This window comes from Micromys minutus, assembly GCF_963924665.1.
Source record: "Micromys minutus genome assembly, chromosome: 12".
Taxonomy (NCBI): domain Eukaryota; kingdom Metazoa; phylum Chordata; class Mammalia; order Rodentia; family Muridae; genus Micromys; species Micromys minutus.
The window spans coordinates 19,766,123-19,781,487 of record NC_137981.1 but is presented as its reverse complement, the minus strand read 5'-3'; the positions used below and the strand labels follow the sequence as shown (position 1 = coordinate 19,781,487).

General features: G+C 42.1%; 1 protein-coding gene across 1 annotated transcript; it reads left to right on the top strand.

Annotated features, from left to right (window-relative positions):
- Positions 1 to 277: 277 nt before the first annotated feature.
- Positions 278 to 13,676, top strand: DYDC1 (DPY30 domain containing 1; the record flags this gene model as incomplete). The annotated part of the gene is made up of 6 exons (XM_080926169.1): positions 278 to 424; positions 857 to 958; positions 5,314 to 5,403; positions 9,044 to 9,097; positions 9,998 to 10,102; positions 13,647 to 13,676. The coding sequence occupies 6 exons, from the start codon at positions 278 to 280 to the stop codon at positions 13,674 to 13,676; spliced, it is 528 nt and encodes a 175-aa protein (XP_080782295.1).
- Positions 13,677 to 15,365: the final 1,689 nt, after the last annotated feature.

Genomic DNA, 15,365 nt, shown 5'->3' with positions numbered 1-15,365 from the left:
TATACCATGCCCAAAAAGAAGCACCATGACTGCTGGCTTGGTGGAATGTTCAGGTAGCATCCCCCGACTTTACTCTTTGTTTTGGTTCTTCAAGACAGGGTTCCTCTGTGTTGTTCTGTAGAGCAGGCTGGCCATGCCTCTGTCTCTTTAGTGCAGGGATCAAAGATGTTTGACATCACTGACTGCCCAGCTTCACTTGACTTTTAACTGTGCCTACTGAGAACACATTCGGCTCTAATGAAAAACTTCTATGGCTGGTTTTACTTAGGAGTTAGAAATGGAGTCAAGATATCTTCAAAAGTACCTGGGAACATGCCTAACTCAAGGCCTTGCAGAAGTTGCAAGAGTTCGCCCGTTGGATCCAATTGAATATTTAGCCTTGTGGATTTATAAGTACAAAGAAAACATGAATATGGAGCAATTGGTAAATATGGATCTCCTTTTAGAAGAGCACGGCCATTGTCTCTTCTTGCCTATATTTTTGTATTCAATCTGTTGTTTATTACAATACATAAAAGTAAAGAAGAGAGAAAACTGAAAGTTTCTGTTCTGATTTTAAATATTTTCTTCTCTGTGTTGCTTTTTTTTCTGTTGCATTTAAATATGTTAAATATGTTGACACATTTTTTTCTGTATATTTTCTTTTTCTTCTTTTGAATTTATATTTATGGTACAATCTTAATTTTGTGTTCTTTGTTCAGCTAAAACCCAAAACTCCTCCAATCATTGCATAGTTTCCAAATTAATCTACCATCATTTGCTTAACCTGCTTTCTAGTGCTTGTAACTGAGATGCTTCTGAGATTGCATTTACAGACTGCTGGATCTCTAATTGTTGCTTTTGTATCAATTGCTAGAGACAGAAAGAAATGATTGCGTTGGAGCATGAGAGAGAGTTAGCTATGATGGAAAAGGAAATGCTGGAGCGACTCAAAGCAGAAGAACTTTTATTTCAGCAGGTGAGACAAAAGGGAAGATGTGGCTGAAGTGAACATCACCGTCAGTGTGTGCACCCACATCCTGAAATACTGACCATCTCTGGACACTGAGAAATGGCTCTCTAGTATTCCTGTTTTTCTTTTTGGAAAAGTCCATAGCCTGAGATAATAGAACAACCCAGAGAATGTGTTGTGGTGGAAGCCAAGGCAACAGTGAAGCCAAGGAACAGCAGTCAACATCCCCACTGCTGAGCTGGTTCTCATTCCAAGCCCAGTCATTCTGTCTAGGAAGTGTGCACAGGGTGGGGTGCAGTAGGTCAGGAGGGAGATGGTGAGTGAGCCTAATGCCTTTAATGGAGCTTGTGAGGGGCAAGCAATGGGTTTCATTTTGATTTAGGAACACAGAGAGTACAATGAGTAACATTAGAAAATGGAAAAAAAAAAAAACAGTCTAGAGCATTCTGTCCACAGGAATTAAGAGAAAACGGGTCTGGGAAACAAGTGGATGAGTACTTCTTATTGTAGTTCAAAGACAGAGAACGGGTGGCCTCCCTTTAGGTGGGTGTGTCAACTGGTGACAATCGAAAGCAGACTTTAGGCAGCTGTCTCTCTTGTCTTTACAAAGCACGAACCATGAGTACACATGAGCGAAGGGTTGAGGCTGGAGGGAGAAAGGAATGGCGATGGCCTGGAACAATACTGTAGAGGACGGAAGAGTGGGTTGACCAAGCTTTGTGTTGAACGTCTCTAAGCTGAAAAAAAAAATCCCAAAACTGTTCCTAAATATGAAACTTTTTTGTGCTTACATGATGCCAAAAAGTGGGAAATTCCACACTGTTAATCTCTATTTCACACAAAAATTGTTAAAATATGGCATACAATTATTTTAAGATAGAAGATAAAACATAACTGAATTTTATGTTTAGGCTTGGGTTCCATAACTAAGGCATCTTTCTGTTTTGATTTATATATTAAAGATATGTAAATATGTCAAAATTAAGAGATCTGGAGCAAATTTAGTCTGAAGCATCAATGAAACAAGCTCCCCAACCCGTATGGTGCCATGTTTGGAGACCAATATTCATCATAGTGCTATCCACTTGGGCTAGTCCTCCTCCGACAGCTTCTGCTGCTAGTCTGTCTCCTTCTGAGCAGAAGCAGGAAGTCTCAGCAGTTCTCCTTCTCTGGGACAATGAGTTCACTAGGAAAGATACTCCACTTTCTTTTACTCATCTCTTTTATCCTTCTTGAATAAACTTTAGCAACACTAGAAAGTAAGCACCTTCCTAGCCAACAAAGCTAATCTGCTGTGTGTTGAACCGAAAGCATTTCATTTGCCAGGCATGTGGAAAGTATGGTGGCGTTCTATCAGAGGATGTTACGATTGGTTACAGAAGTTGGTTTGGTGAGCAGAAGCAGCCGAGGACGGCTGAACCAGCAGAGAAGGCTTAGCAGGGAGTGGTCTGAGATGAAAAGCAGAGAGTTCTCTCTTGTTCCCTGAAGCTCATGAGTAGGGGATGAGGATTTGACTTCTTCCTTGAGGTCATTTCCAGTTTCAGTTCACCTTGGGAACATCTTCTCTTAAACAAAAGTCAAAAAAAAAAAAAAAAAAAAAAAAAGAACCTGAGCGTGGTGGTACATTCCTATAATCCTGGCACTGCTAAGGCAGAAGAAAGAGAATCTTAAGTGCCAGGCCAGCCTGGGTTACATAATGAGACTCTGTCAAAAATAAATAAATAAATAAAGCAAGCAAAAAAAAAAAATCAACAAAGGCTGAGAGAAAATACTTAGAAACCTTTGACTTGTTAATTGACAGATAGTGCTCCCAGTGTGAACAAATTAAGCAGTGAATAAAAAAGAGGAAAGGAAAAGAAAAAGAAAAAAAGAAAAAGACAAAAGGAAGGACGTAATGCTAGGTATGACGGAGGAGAAAGTTTCTTGTAGATAAAAGGGAGAACACAGTCACATCTGGGAGAGTCCAGAGTGAACACCCTGAGGTAGAGCGAGGAGAGAGGAAAAGAGTAGGGAAAAGAGAGACTCAGGTGTCTAAGGGTAGACAAGGAGGGCTTAATAACAAAGTGTCTACATTATATAGAACATGCTAGCTGGAAAAAGGGCAGCCCAGCCCCAGGGCTGAAAAGTTTAGAATAGGGAGTGGGCTACACCAACCATACCCTATAAGAGGTAGGGACTGAGGGATTCTGGTAGAACCTGGCAGCTATGCTAAATAGTCACCCCAGGTAGCCATTTGTCCTGGGTTTGATACCTAACATTCAGCTTTCTCACCAAAAGTCTAATAATGCAAACAAACTAATTTTGCAGGGGACACATTTATTTGGATGTGGAAATCAACGTTGTTTAAATTAACTCACACTGGCAAATGTCATTCTTGCTTTGACAACAAATAAATTACCCAGATACTTAATACTTTTTGCAGGCTTGTTTTAAGTTTTATGAAGAAATTTTGCTGTGATAAGAGGAATCAATCTTAAATTTTCTTTCTTTCTTCTTCCTTCCTTTTGTTTTTCTTTTTCTTTTCTTTCTTTCTTTCTCTCTTTCTTTCTTTTTTGAGTTAGAGGTTCACTGTGTAGCCTTGGCAGTTCTGGAACTCACTCTGTAGACCAGGGTGAGCTCAAACTCACAGAAATCAGCTTGCCTCTGCCTCCCAAGTACTGGGACTGAAGGCATTTCTATTTTTTCAACATTTGCTTTCTTTTCAAAATTAAAATATATATATATATTGTGTGTGTGTGTGTGTGTGTGTGTGTGAGAGAGAGAGAGAGAGAGAGAGAGAGAGAGATTTATGCAGGGGCAGGAACAGAACACATGTACACTATGATCTATGTGTGGAGGTCAGAAGGCCACATTATAAAGTTGCTTCTGTTCTTCCCCCTTCAGATTGGTTATGGGGACTGAATTCAGGTCAGCAGGCTTGCTGACAGTGCTTTGACCCACTTAGCTGTCTGATGACCTTTGACCTTTGCTTTCTTGTGAGTCGAGACTGTTGATGGGTACTTCATCTGTGAATGATGGTTCATTGGGTTGTTTTAGGGCAGAGTTATTATAGTAAAGAAAACAAATTGTGGTTTGCTATTGAGGTAAGAGAACAACACATGTCTCATTACACCTTCATACTGTGCCACTCAACATCCTGGTCCTCTTGTATCGTCTGCTTGCTTGTCACAGTGTCTCATTGCATCAGTCCAAATGGGCCTCTGATTTCAGATCCTGTTTTAAGCTCCTAAAAGCTGGGATTATGAGTGTGTGTCATTGCACCTAGCTCCTTCGTGTGATTGGATGGCATCATCATTTTATGTTTTTAAAATAATGCTGGAGCATAGTGACATCCCAAATTTTCAAACATGGTTAGTGAGCTGTGTCATCTCTGACCTGTAGCTCCACAATGGTGCCACAGGTGACCTTCACCATGGCTGCTTTGCTCTTCTGTTGTCAGTGAAAAGCAGCCACAGACAAGTCACAAGTCAGCGGGCCCAGCTACACTTCGACAAAACCTTATTTGCAGATTCTGGACCTTGCATGTTATATAATTTTCATGTATTTTGTACCATTATATTTTCCCTTAGCCATCACAGAATATACACAGTATGCTTGGCTTCCAGGCTGCATTCAAATGGGAGCTGCATCCCATTTGGTCCAAAGGCATTATTGCCGACATCTGTCTAGTATAATGTGATGTTCCATTAGGACCAAGCACACTGTTAGTCAGTCCTGCTTACAGACACAGTTTCGTGTTTATCAGATTGTTCTCTCTCATTGTCACGCATTCAAGATGTAGTTTTCTCCCAGCAGTACTTTTAACGATCTCATCTCAGAACAATCACTTTAGTCCTGTTTGTAGGTTTAAGAGCCAATGAGACATAACATGACTCTGCACGCGCTGCTTCCTGCTTTCAGCAATTAAAGAAGTGTCTTAAGGAAATCAATCATGGTAGAAGCTGAGTATTATTTGACTACTATAATTTCTAATTTCCTGAAATTTAGTTGGGGAGTTAAAAGTGAGCCATAAGCAACCGTGGTAGTTCCAGTAATGTCAGCACTAGTGTGGAAGAGGCGAGAGAATTGTTAGGAGTTAGAATCCAACCTTGGGCTGGAGAGATGGCTCAGTGGTTAAGAGCACTGACTGTTCTTCCAGAGGTCCTGAGTTCAAATCCCAGTAACCGCATGGTGGCTCACAACCATCTGTAAGGGTATCTGATGCCCTCTTCTGGTGTGTTTGAGGACAGCCACAGTGTACTTATATATGATAAATATATCTTTAAAAGAAAGACCTGCTAAAACAAAGAAGCAGCAAGCAGTAGAGCTAATTCACCTGCTGTAACTGCCGTATGATTCCAATGCTTGTGACTCTTCAACAGCAGCTGGCATTCCAGTTGGAGTTGGAAATGCAACAAAAAGAGAAACAGAAGACAGAAGACTTCAAGACAGGGCAAGAAAAACCAAGTAAGGTAATCCGAAGCTTTGTTACATGTCTGCTCGTTAGAAGCTTCTAGACTCTTCAGGCTCTTTCTTCCAGCCATGCCAGCAGAAAGACTATATAGCATGCAGCATCCAGACTCTCCTTCTCGTCAGTGGTGGGATCAAGCCCCAGACTTTCTGTCTGCTCTTCTGTTTCACAACAGTGGTTGTAGCACAGGACCATAGGCATCCCTCGGGAAGCCAGTCCAGCCACATGCATGCATGCCTTTGTGAGCCACAAGGCCCCCTAGAGGGACTCTGCCAATGGCTTTGTCAGGATACAGCTGCTGTCAATCATGGTGGCTGATCTGAAGGCGCTTGAGAGATGAGATAGCCATATGCCACTTTTCTTCAGGTGACATTTATCAAAAAATCATTTACATCTAAAAAAATCTGGGTTGATTTGCATGTCTCTTGCGAAAATAAACAATGAAGTGAGTTAATTAAAAAAATCTATTTTATTAGTAATAATTCCTGATATCCAGAAAATGTGTACCATATAGGCCAGAGTTCTGAATGACTGTCTGTGATGACTGTCTTCACTGTCCGACTGAAACTCTTTACTGAACCCTCACTTAACACTGAAATCAGAATGTATCTGATATGTTTATTAATATATTAAATGAGAAAAACAAAGCCCATCATTTGAAACTGTTTTTTATTTTTCTTTGAGACAGGATTTCTCTGTGTAGCCCTGGTTTTCCTAAAGCTTACTCTGTAGACCAGGCTGGCCTGGTACTGAGAGATCTCAGCGATCACGCTTCTGCCTCCTGAGTCCTGGGATTAAAGGTGGGGTGGACATTTCTTTAAAAACACACAGGGTGGTGAATTGAGTAAAACAGGTGAGATGTTGAAGGATGAATCCCAAGTATCTGCATAGTTTTGATATCCAGATGCTGGTCTGTTTGTTAGCTTGGGCAACAAGCTTGGGCAACAGAAACGTTTTTGGGATATGCTATATACTATATACTAACACACCAGCCAGGCACACCAGCCGGTCACATGAATGGCTGCATTAATTAAGCCTGTGTGACCAGAGCCAACACAACTTTAATACTTTGTGTCCATATTGGCTTAATGACATTCATCTCCACTTTGGAAACAGTCACTGCTCAGAGTCCTTTCATGTCCCTTGTTGGGGCCTATAGGCACACAATATAAAAACTGTCATTCTCAAAGGTATAAGCACTCCTGAGTTGAAGCGAGGCCAGTCAGGAATGCTTGCCTCTGACCCTGGGGAGCAGAAATAAAGAGCTAACAGGAATGTCTCCCCTGCTGCACTCTGATGTTGACTTTAGCCTCTCTCCTGATGCTCTGGTTTGTGGCACAGGATGAGGGCCTTGGAATTGATCTGGTTCCAGAGAGTCGTATGTTGAAACTCCTGCCATTGCAGGGGAATGGATTCATTTTTATGGTTTAGTTAAAAAAAAAAAAAAAAACCCAGGGAAAAGCTAGTGTCAAATAGTCATCCTTATGGTTGAAGGGTAGAAGTCTTGTAAACATATAAAAAGACTGGGGCTACTGTGTGGACAGAAGGTAATAGCCTAGAAAACTTCAGGTATAGTGGTCCACACTTTTGATCCTAGCACACAGTGAGGCAGAGGAATCTCTGAGTTCAAGACCAGCCTGGTTCACATAGCAAGCTCCAGGACAGCCAGGACTACATGGAGAAACCCCATCTCAAAAACGGTCAAAATTAAATAAATAAAAACTTCCTGGGAAAAAATTGCAAAATAGAACCACATATATCTCTATAGTTGGGGTGGCCATATGTACAGACACAAATTGACTACTCTTCCAAATGTCAAAATGCCTTATCCTACGGAGAGTCATTCGACCTTGCTGAAGGTCATAGTGATGAAAAGAGGGATGCCATAGTAGGTTGGCTTGGTTAGAAGAAAGCCTTTTCATTCAGAAGTGGCCTCCCATGCTGGGCAAACATTTCCACTGAAGAGTGTAAGTGTTGCTAAGGACCTATAGAGACCACTTGGTGTGGCACAGAAGCTTGAACAGGGTTAATTCATTTAGAAATATGTATTCCTTTCTTCCTTTATATAAAACCCAACTTCAAGTTCTCTTTAAACATCTCATTCTAAAATGTTATTTTAATATTATTGCTTTTCATAGTTGTTGAAATGTTTGATTTAGTTTTAATGTTTCAGCCCATCTTTAGAATTCATTCTATTCATTAAGTTTTAGAAAATTTCATACAATGTATCTTTTTTATACATTTCCCTTTTATTTTTAAGATTAAAATATAATTACCTCATGTCTCTATTTTCTTTCATCCCACAAAACCCTCCCATAACTTCTCCTTATTTTCTTTTAAGTTCATTGCCTTTTCCCACTAGTTAATCATTTCCCATTAATAATTAATTGTTATTAATAATTTTCATACACACACATTTATATTCCTAAATAGAACATGCTCTGATTGTATAATGTAACTTTTGTATATGTTTTCAGGGCTGAACATTTGGCATTGGATAACTAATTAGTGTGCTTTTCTCTGGAAGACTATTTTTTCTATTCCCAATATTCCTTATTTGCCTGTAGTTCTTTGCATAGGGTTAAGGTCTCATTGGCTTTCCCCGTCCCCTTTGGCTATTGTTGTCCTTGTTAAGTTTGTATTTATGCAGTCATGGTGATGAGACTTCATGTATGTAGCTCATGTATGTAGCTTCTGACATTACTAGGAGACATAGTCTCATAGCAAACTCCCTGATCCTCTGGTTCTTACCGTGTCTTTGCCCCTTCCTTTGTCAATGTTCCCTGAGCCTTAGGTGCATGGGTTGGTTTGTAGATGTATTCACTGGAACTAGACCCCTCAATTCTGCATTTTATTTAATGAAGATTTATATTAATTTAATTTTAATGTCGTTTCAACTTAATTTAACGTGGTTTTCTGTAATAGTCTCTGCCTGTTGCTCAGAGAAGTTTAATGAGTTTCCTTAGATGAACCCAAACATTGACATATGGGTTCAAGGACAAATATTTAGGGTGTTGTTAGGAATTATGTTGGTTTAGTAAAATGGCAGTTGTAGGTTCTCATGTAAGATCTGTGAATTCACTCAGCCTGACTAGTTAGCTTGATCCCAGGACCAAGCAGGATGTCCCTCTTATTGATTGGATCTCAAGTCCAATCAGAAAGCTCTTGGTTCCCACTGAGATATGTATGCCACTACTAGACCATTTGGGTTATCTTGCCATACTGGTCACTGTGGTTCATAGGCATAATAGTTGTTTCTCCTTTCCTTTGGAAGCTTGCATGGTGTTTTCTGGTATAAAAACTGGTCACAGGTTCCCAGGATAAAAGGTACTTAGGACTCTTTCAGCCCAGGATCTTGTGTCTGAAGATCATGGTACCCTTAGCAATTGAGATTTACCTTTTACCTCTGGTCTGCTCATTACAAAAATTATTCAGTTATAAATGGTTATCTCCTCTTAGTATATATTAATACATGAAACTGTAATTTATTGTTTTGTGTGTACTGTATTCTGATGAGTCCTTGGAAAGTGGAATAGCTTTTGCTGTTAAATGGATCATATTACTTTATGAAAATAAAACTTAAAAAGCCAAACATGGAATGGGAATGAACAGGATCCACTATTTTTTGACTTTTTATGCAGGACATGATGAACACAGACAGCACGGCCAGGGGTGAGGAGACCATGCAGTCAGAGGTGAGAGGGAGGGAGACCTACTGTGTCTGAAATGAACACCTGTCTTAGAACAGAAACCTTTTCTATCAGTGGTGTCTTAGGGCTTTACTGCAGTGAACAGACACTGTGACCAAGGCTCTTATAAGGACAACATTCAATTGGGGCTGGCTTAAAGGTTATCATCCAGGCAGGCATGGTGCAGGAAGAGCTGAGAGTTCTACATCTTCATCTGAAGGCTGCCAGCAGAACACTGGTTTCCAGACAGCCAGGATGAAGATCTAAAAACCCACACCCACAGCGACACACCTACTCCAACAAGGCCACACCTTCTAATAGTGCCACTCCCCAGGCTGAGCATATCCAATCCATCACAGGTGGCTAAAGTTTTAATAAAGGAACTGTCAATACCAGGGTGGGTGGGCATGGTGGCATACACATGTGATAACAGTGCCTGAGACTGGAGAGCTGTGATTCCTTCCAGGAGTGGCTAAAGCTTTGTAGTAAGTCCCTTAATAAAAAACAAAAGCAACACCAAAAAACCCCAGGAAAGTGACAGTCCAGACGGATGTTTCAGCAGTAAGTCACAGGTGTGCAGTGCCTTGAAACAAATCTCAAAGTGAATATAATTTGAACATTCTGTATGGACTGGTATATTTTAAAGCTACAATGTCCTGTTATGTTGCCCTTAGAACTGCTTACAAATTATATAGTTTGAAATTCCAAACGGATTTGAAAGTAATGTTTAGTGCTTCTTACTAGAATTCTCATACCACGAGCAAGCAGTGGTAGATGTGAGCTCGACCAATTAAAAGTGTTGAGTCTAAGGGCTTAACTCAGAAATTTTAGTTAAAAATTAAAAGAAAAGGGGGCGTGTTCATTTCGAAGCTCCGTGAAAGTAGAAACTGGATTTTATGACTGTAGGAATTGATGGTGGACTCGGGAAAAACCCTGGCGGAAATCAGCGACCGGTATGGAGCACCTAACCTGAGCAGGGTGGAAGAGCTGGACGAGCCAATGCTGTCGGACGTGAGTACCAACGCGTCATCCCAGGACAGTCTCCCACGCTCATAAAGTCTACCGTATACACATGCAGTGCCAGTGAAGGCCAGAAGAGGGTGCCAGATCTCCTGGGAGAAGATCTTGAGACCTCTCTAAGGTCTCGAGTACTCCTAACTGCTGAGCCACTCCCCCAGCCCCACCGAACCAAACTCTTAACTGGTGCTCTGCCTGTGAAGGAGGCACCGCTGGCATATTTTATTTACATGTATATCTCCATATCTATCTATGCTCCTGTCAATAAGCAATAATCTATCAACATAGTTTACGGTTCGATTTTGAAAACATCAAAACCTCGTAGAAGTTCATGTGTAAGGGAGTGGGGGAGAGGGCAATGGCTGAAATGTAAATTTAAAAAATAATAATAAAACTACACAAAGAAAAGAAATAACACGTGTAAAATAATTTTGTGAAATATGCAATCCTTAAATTCAACAGGGAAGGAACCATTTTGGTTCTCCGGCACAAACTCTGCAAACACGTAAATAGTTTAGTGTGAACAAGTGTTTTTACAGCATGTAAGTGAGCATGTTTGTTTATCAAGCATACTGTAATGTTCACGACAGGCGTTCCTCCCGATGTAGTGGTGAATAAGGCAGTTTTTACCTGCTGCACTTTCCTGTTTAGAGGAGAAACACAATCTGAACAGCATTAGGTGTTCATCATGAGAGTGACCAGGGAATCTACCATGCATACTAGTGTGGTTTATTGCTGAAGGAAAGGCCTATGAATAACTGAGTCAGATCATCAGGGGACTGTCCTGCCAGGACCAACACTGGGATGGCTAATCTTGGTTGTCAATTCGGCATACCTGGAACTGAATTTGAATTTCTTCCACCAGATCCACCTGTGGGGGCATTTTCTTGAATGCTAATTGATGTAGGAGAGCTACCGTGGGCTTGGGCTAAATAAGCAAAAAGGAAAGTGAGGGAACCAGCCAGCAAGTAGTGGTCTTGTTAGGGTCTGAGAACTGCTGAAGGAAGACCCTGGGCTCAAACAGCCTGCAAAGAGCAAGAATGCTTATTCTCCAGAAATAACCAGTATGTGGGGGTCAACCACTCATCAAAATGGCCACCCCAGAGGAGCTCCCAGCCCTTTTTAACACAGAGCTAGAGAAATTTTCCAGAAGGTATGTGATTGGTAGGGACCAAAGTGGTGGCATTAGTAGAATTTTGATTGGCTGCTATGTTCTGTATTTGGTGAGACCCTAGAGTGTTGGTTAGGTGATCTAAAATTCCACTGGTGGGTGATGGGATGCTAAGTGGGTTTGTTCCTTATAGGCTTGTGGCAGGTGGTCTGTGGCCTGCATCTCTATGTCGTGAACATTTAACCACAGGCTGAGATACCCAAACTATACAAGGCTGCCCAGCATAGATGTCCAGTCCTGAGATTTCCTCATTCTCGTAGCTCCTGGCTGTTCTTTGGATGGGGGTTTTTGTGGAGCTGGTGACTTATGACCTAGTTCCTGAGATGGATGTCTTTCCTTTTGAACTCGGGCCTGGTTCTGAAGTGGAGGTGATGATGTCCTCTCAGTCTGGCCTGGTCCAGTCATCCACGGCTTTTCCTTCAGTGCTTGCCCCAGCCTCACTCAGTGATGAACTATGACTTGGAAGTATAAGCAGACTGCCCCCTCCTACCATGATGAATTGGCTGTGATGTTTGTCACAGCAACCGAAAAAAAGCAAACTAGGACAAGCACATCTTGTCACGTCGTTCTGTGGCTACTGAGAGTGTGGGAGACAACGAGGGTGGAGCAAGGAAAATGGGAGGGTTATTCTGGAAAAAAGTTAGGGAAGGGGATTCTGAGGAAGAATTACAGGCGGAATACACAAGAGGGGTAAAGACCCAGGGAGGGCAGAGTAAAGAGCAAAGGTCAGGAGACAGCAGGGGTCAAAGGACTTGTAATTCCTACTCATGGTCCCCCTCTGATGTTAACCTGTAAGCAGTTCAGGGAGCTGCCCTTTGGAAAGAGCTGGTAGCTATAGTGTGGGAGGGGAAAGAGCCAAATGAGCTAAGGGAGGGAGCAAGGCAAGCGCACAGAGTAAGAAGGCCTGCAGGTTGGGGTGGGGACCATTGGGAGTTGCAACATTTAATAGTGCCTATGGGAAGCAGGAGAAAAAGCTGTTTTCTAGAGCTATTCAGAAAGCAGGGCTAGAATGACTTGGTGACAGACACCAGGGAGCTAGAACCAATAAACAATTGTTTCCCTTTGACTGAGAAAGGGCTATAAGAGACCAGGCAAAGAGACTTGGAACTAGAGGCAGCAAGAAGCTGCCAAACAGCCCAGTGTTTCAGCTCAGAGTCACAGAGCTGGGAGAGAGATAAGATTTAAAGGCAGGAGGTGGAAAAGCCAGATCACATGGGGTTTGTGCATGTTGGTGTGGGACAATGGACCTTGCCAGAAAACTTGGTATAGAGCAGGTCTGAGTCCCTGGAAAATCAGGCTACACATCTGAGATGACAGGTGGCTTCTTGGTCCCTGCCAGATTCCTGGCTTGGAACACGTGCCACACTTCCCACATAAGGAAACGTGACTTGTAGTGATATATGCCCAGAACAGAGTTCTCCAAAGGACTGCCTGCAAGCTAAGGACAATATTTGCTGAGCTAAACTGGAGCTCCTAGCCCCGGCCCCAGGCTAGACACCATCCTCAGCCCATGGGCTCCATTTTGTGGATAGTGGACCCCTGAATCTTTGTTTCTGATTCCTCAGTATAGCTGTCTAGGGTCAACGAGATTCCCAGGGGTCAGGGAATACCACCAAAGTCTCCCACATCTCAGACTGCATTTTTCTACCCCCAAAACAGTGTCATGGTGCTTCCCTGAAGCCTGATGGCAGCACATTTATAACCAGAGTAGACTTATGTTTGGCTCAAGAGATGGGGGAGAGGGAGCCAAGAAGGAAACCCAGCCCTTCTTCCTGAACAGCTAAGCTGTGTTATCATTGGATAAGTTGGTGGACAGACATAAGAAAAGGAAGTAGGGCTTTTGTGCAGGGAAGCTTTAGTCACGGAGATGTTGAATTTCAGGTGATAATGAGATGTACACACGACCAAAAACTACTTTAGGTATGGTATAGCTCCGGTAGGGACAGGAGGGTCATACGGAAGATTCAGATTCAGTAGCCAAGGGTATGTGTGTTAACGGAGAGAGGAGAGAAAGCACAGTGCTGAGGACAGTGCAGTGTGTGAAGGCCTGAGGTCTAGCTAGGAAGAAGCCATTAGATACTCCAGACCCTTAAAGGCCAGGACTCACCATCAACAGGACAAGGCTTCTGTTCCCAGTAGGGGTGGCTCTGGAAAGGGTGTGCCTCTTGAGAAGGATGAGAAAGGTGTGGATCAGACATTGTTTCCGGACATCATTTGTAATTATATATTACTTTGGTACTCTTTGAAATCACTGAAACTCAAACAGCTACCTTTACAGGCTCATACTGACATTATTTAAGCTTGAGTTTCTTTGTCTTGTGTCTTTTCGTTGTAGTAAAGTTTATTTGCCTTGTATTTTGCTTTTAGGTTGCATTAAACATTGATCAAGATTTGTAGGACCAACCAACTGAAAAGAAATATTTTCTACCTGTTTCAAACTTCAGATCACAAGGGCCCTAATATATATTTTTCTCCTTCCAAACTTGAACTCTGATCCTGATTCACCCATTAACTATATAAATGGCTTTAAGGGTAGCCTTAAAATAAAGTTTAGATATCTCAGTACAAATTGATTACTTGTGACACGTTGAGGCAGTATGACAGAATTTGTTGAAGCAACAAAAAGAGGCAGGAGATGAGCCGAAAGAATGAATGTACATCTCTGCAAAGAACACAGTTGCCTGGAAGAAAAGATCTAGAAACGACTGCTGTACAAAGGATGGAGGTCTCAAGAGTTTCTACAAGCCTCCAACATGGCCTCTCCTTTGAGACTGAACCGCAAAGCGTTTTCCAGGTTGCTGGCAGGTGGAAGCTCATAGAACATTCAACCAAACTTCCATGATGTAGCCAGGATTGGAGGGAGTATTTTCCCCATTGCTCTGAGATGTGTGATCTCGAGTTTGGCTCAGCTCTCCCTACTGGGGAACAGATGTGGAGGGTTCCTCTTCTTCATTCTGTGCAGTTGGGTAGCAAGGTCCTGTTTGTCTTTTCAGGGTTTGTGAACATAGGGTTGTTGGGATGCGTGCTCACGCAGAGGCAGTGGAGCGGGAAACAGTCTTGGAGAACCTAGAAAATTATTTTTCTTGATCAGCTAGTAGGCACAGGCACCAGGGCACTCTGGTCAGACAGATTTTGGGTACCTATAAAGTTTCAGTATGCACCCAGAGCTCTTGGGAGAACTTCCTTTACAGAATTCTTCTAAATCCAAGATTATGGTGTGAGTTTTTGGTTCTTAAAGACATGGGTATAGGGGCTGGAGAGATATGGCTCAGCGGTTAAGGGCACTGACTGCTCTTCCTAGATGACAGGCATTCAAATACCAGCATCCATGTGGCAGGTCACTGCTGTCGGTAACCCTGAGAGCTGACACTCTCACATAGACACACATGCAGGCAAAATGCCAGTGCACAGAAAAACAGAGGTAAGTAAATAAACAAGTGACAGCGTTATAAAAGCACAAATGCTAGAAAGAAACCATTTGCTTTTAAATATGCTTTTGTTCATAGCATCCTTTTTCTAAGTAAGTAGAGACTTTTTTCTGAATTTAAAAAAATTTGTGTGTGTGTGTGTGTGTGTGTGTGTAGGGCAGATACATGTGCACCATGGTGCACACATAGAGGTCAGCACAATATTGGGAAGTTGTTTCTTTCTTCCACATTGTTAGGCAGGGTCTCTCTGGTTTTTTTTTTCCCCTGTGCTGCATATTCCAAGCCGGCTGACTATGAGACATTGTGTAATCCCCCTGTCTCCACCTCCTACTGCACAGTACTAGGAGTGCTGTGAGACACACACCAGCACATCTAGCTGTTTATCCGGCTCCTATGGCAAGCACTTTTATCCACCGAGCTTTCTCCCTTACCTTAATTTTTTTAATTGATGTTCATTAACTATGGATTTATGGTATTTGACTGATCTGATATTCCTCGGTTTATGTTACTATGATGGTGCTGTGTACGTGTATGCTTGTAGAATTTAGAAGTTGGCTTTGGGATATTCCTTTTCCTCTAGTTTTTATTTTTTGAAACATATTCTCTTCAATGAACTTGGAGCTCACCTCTTAGCTAGACTGGCTGTTCAGAGAGCCTT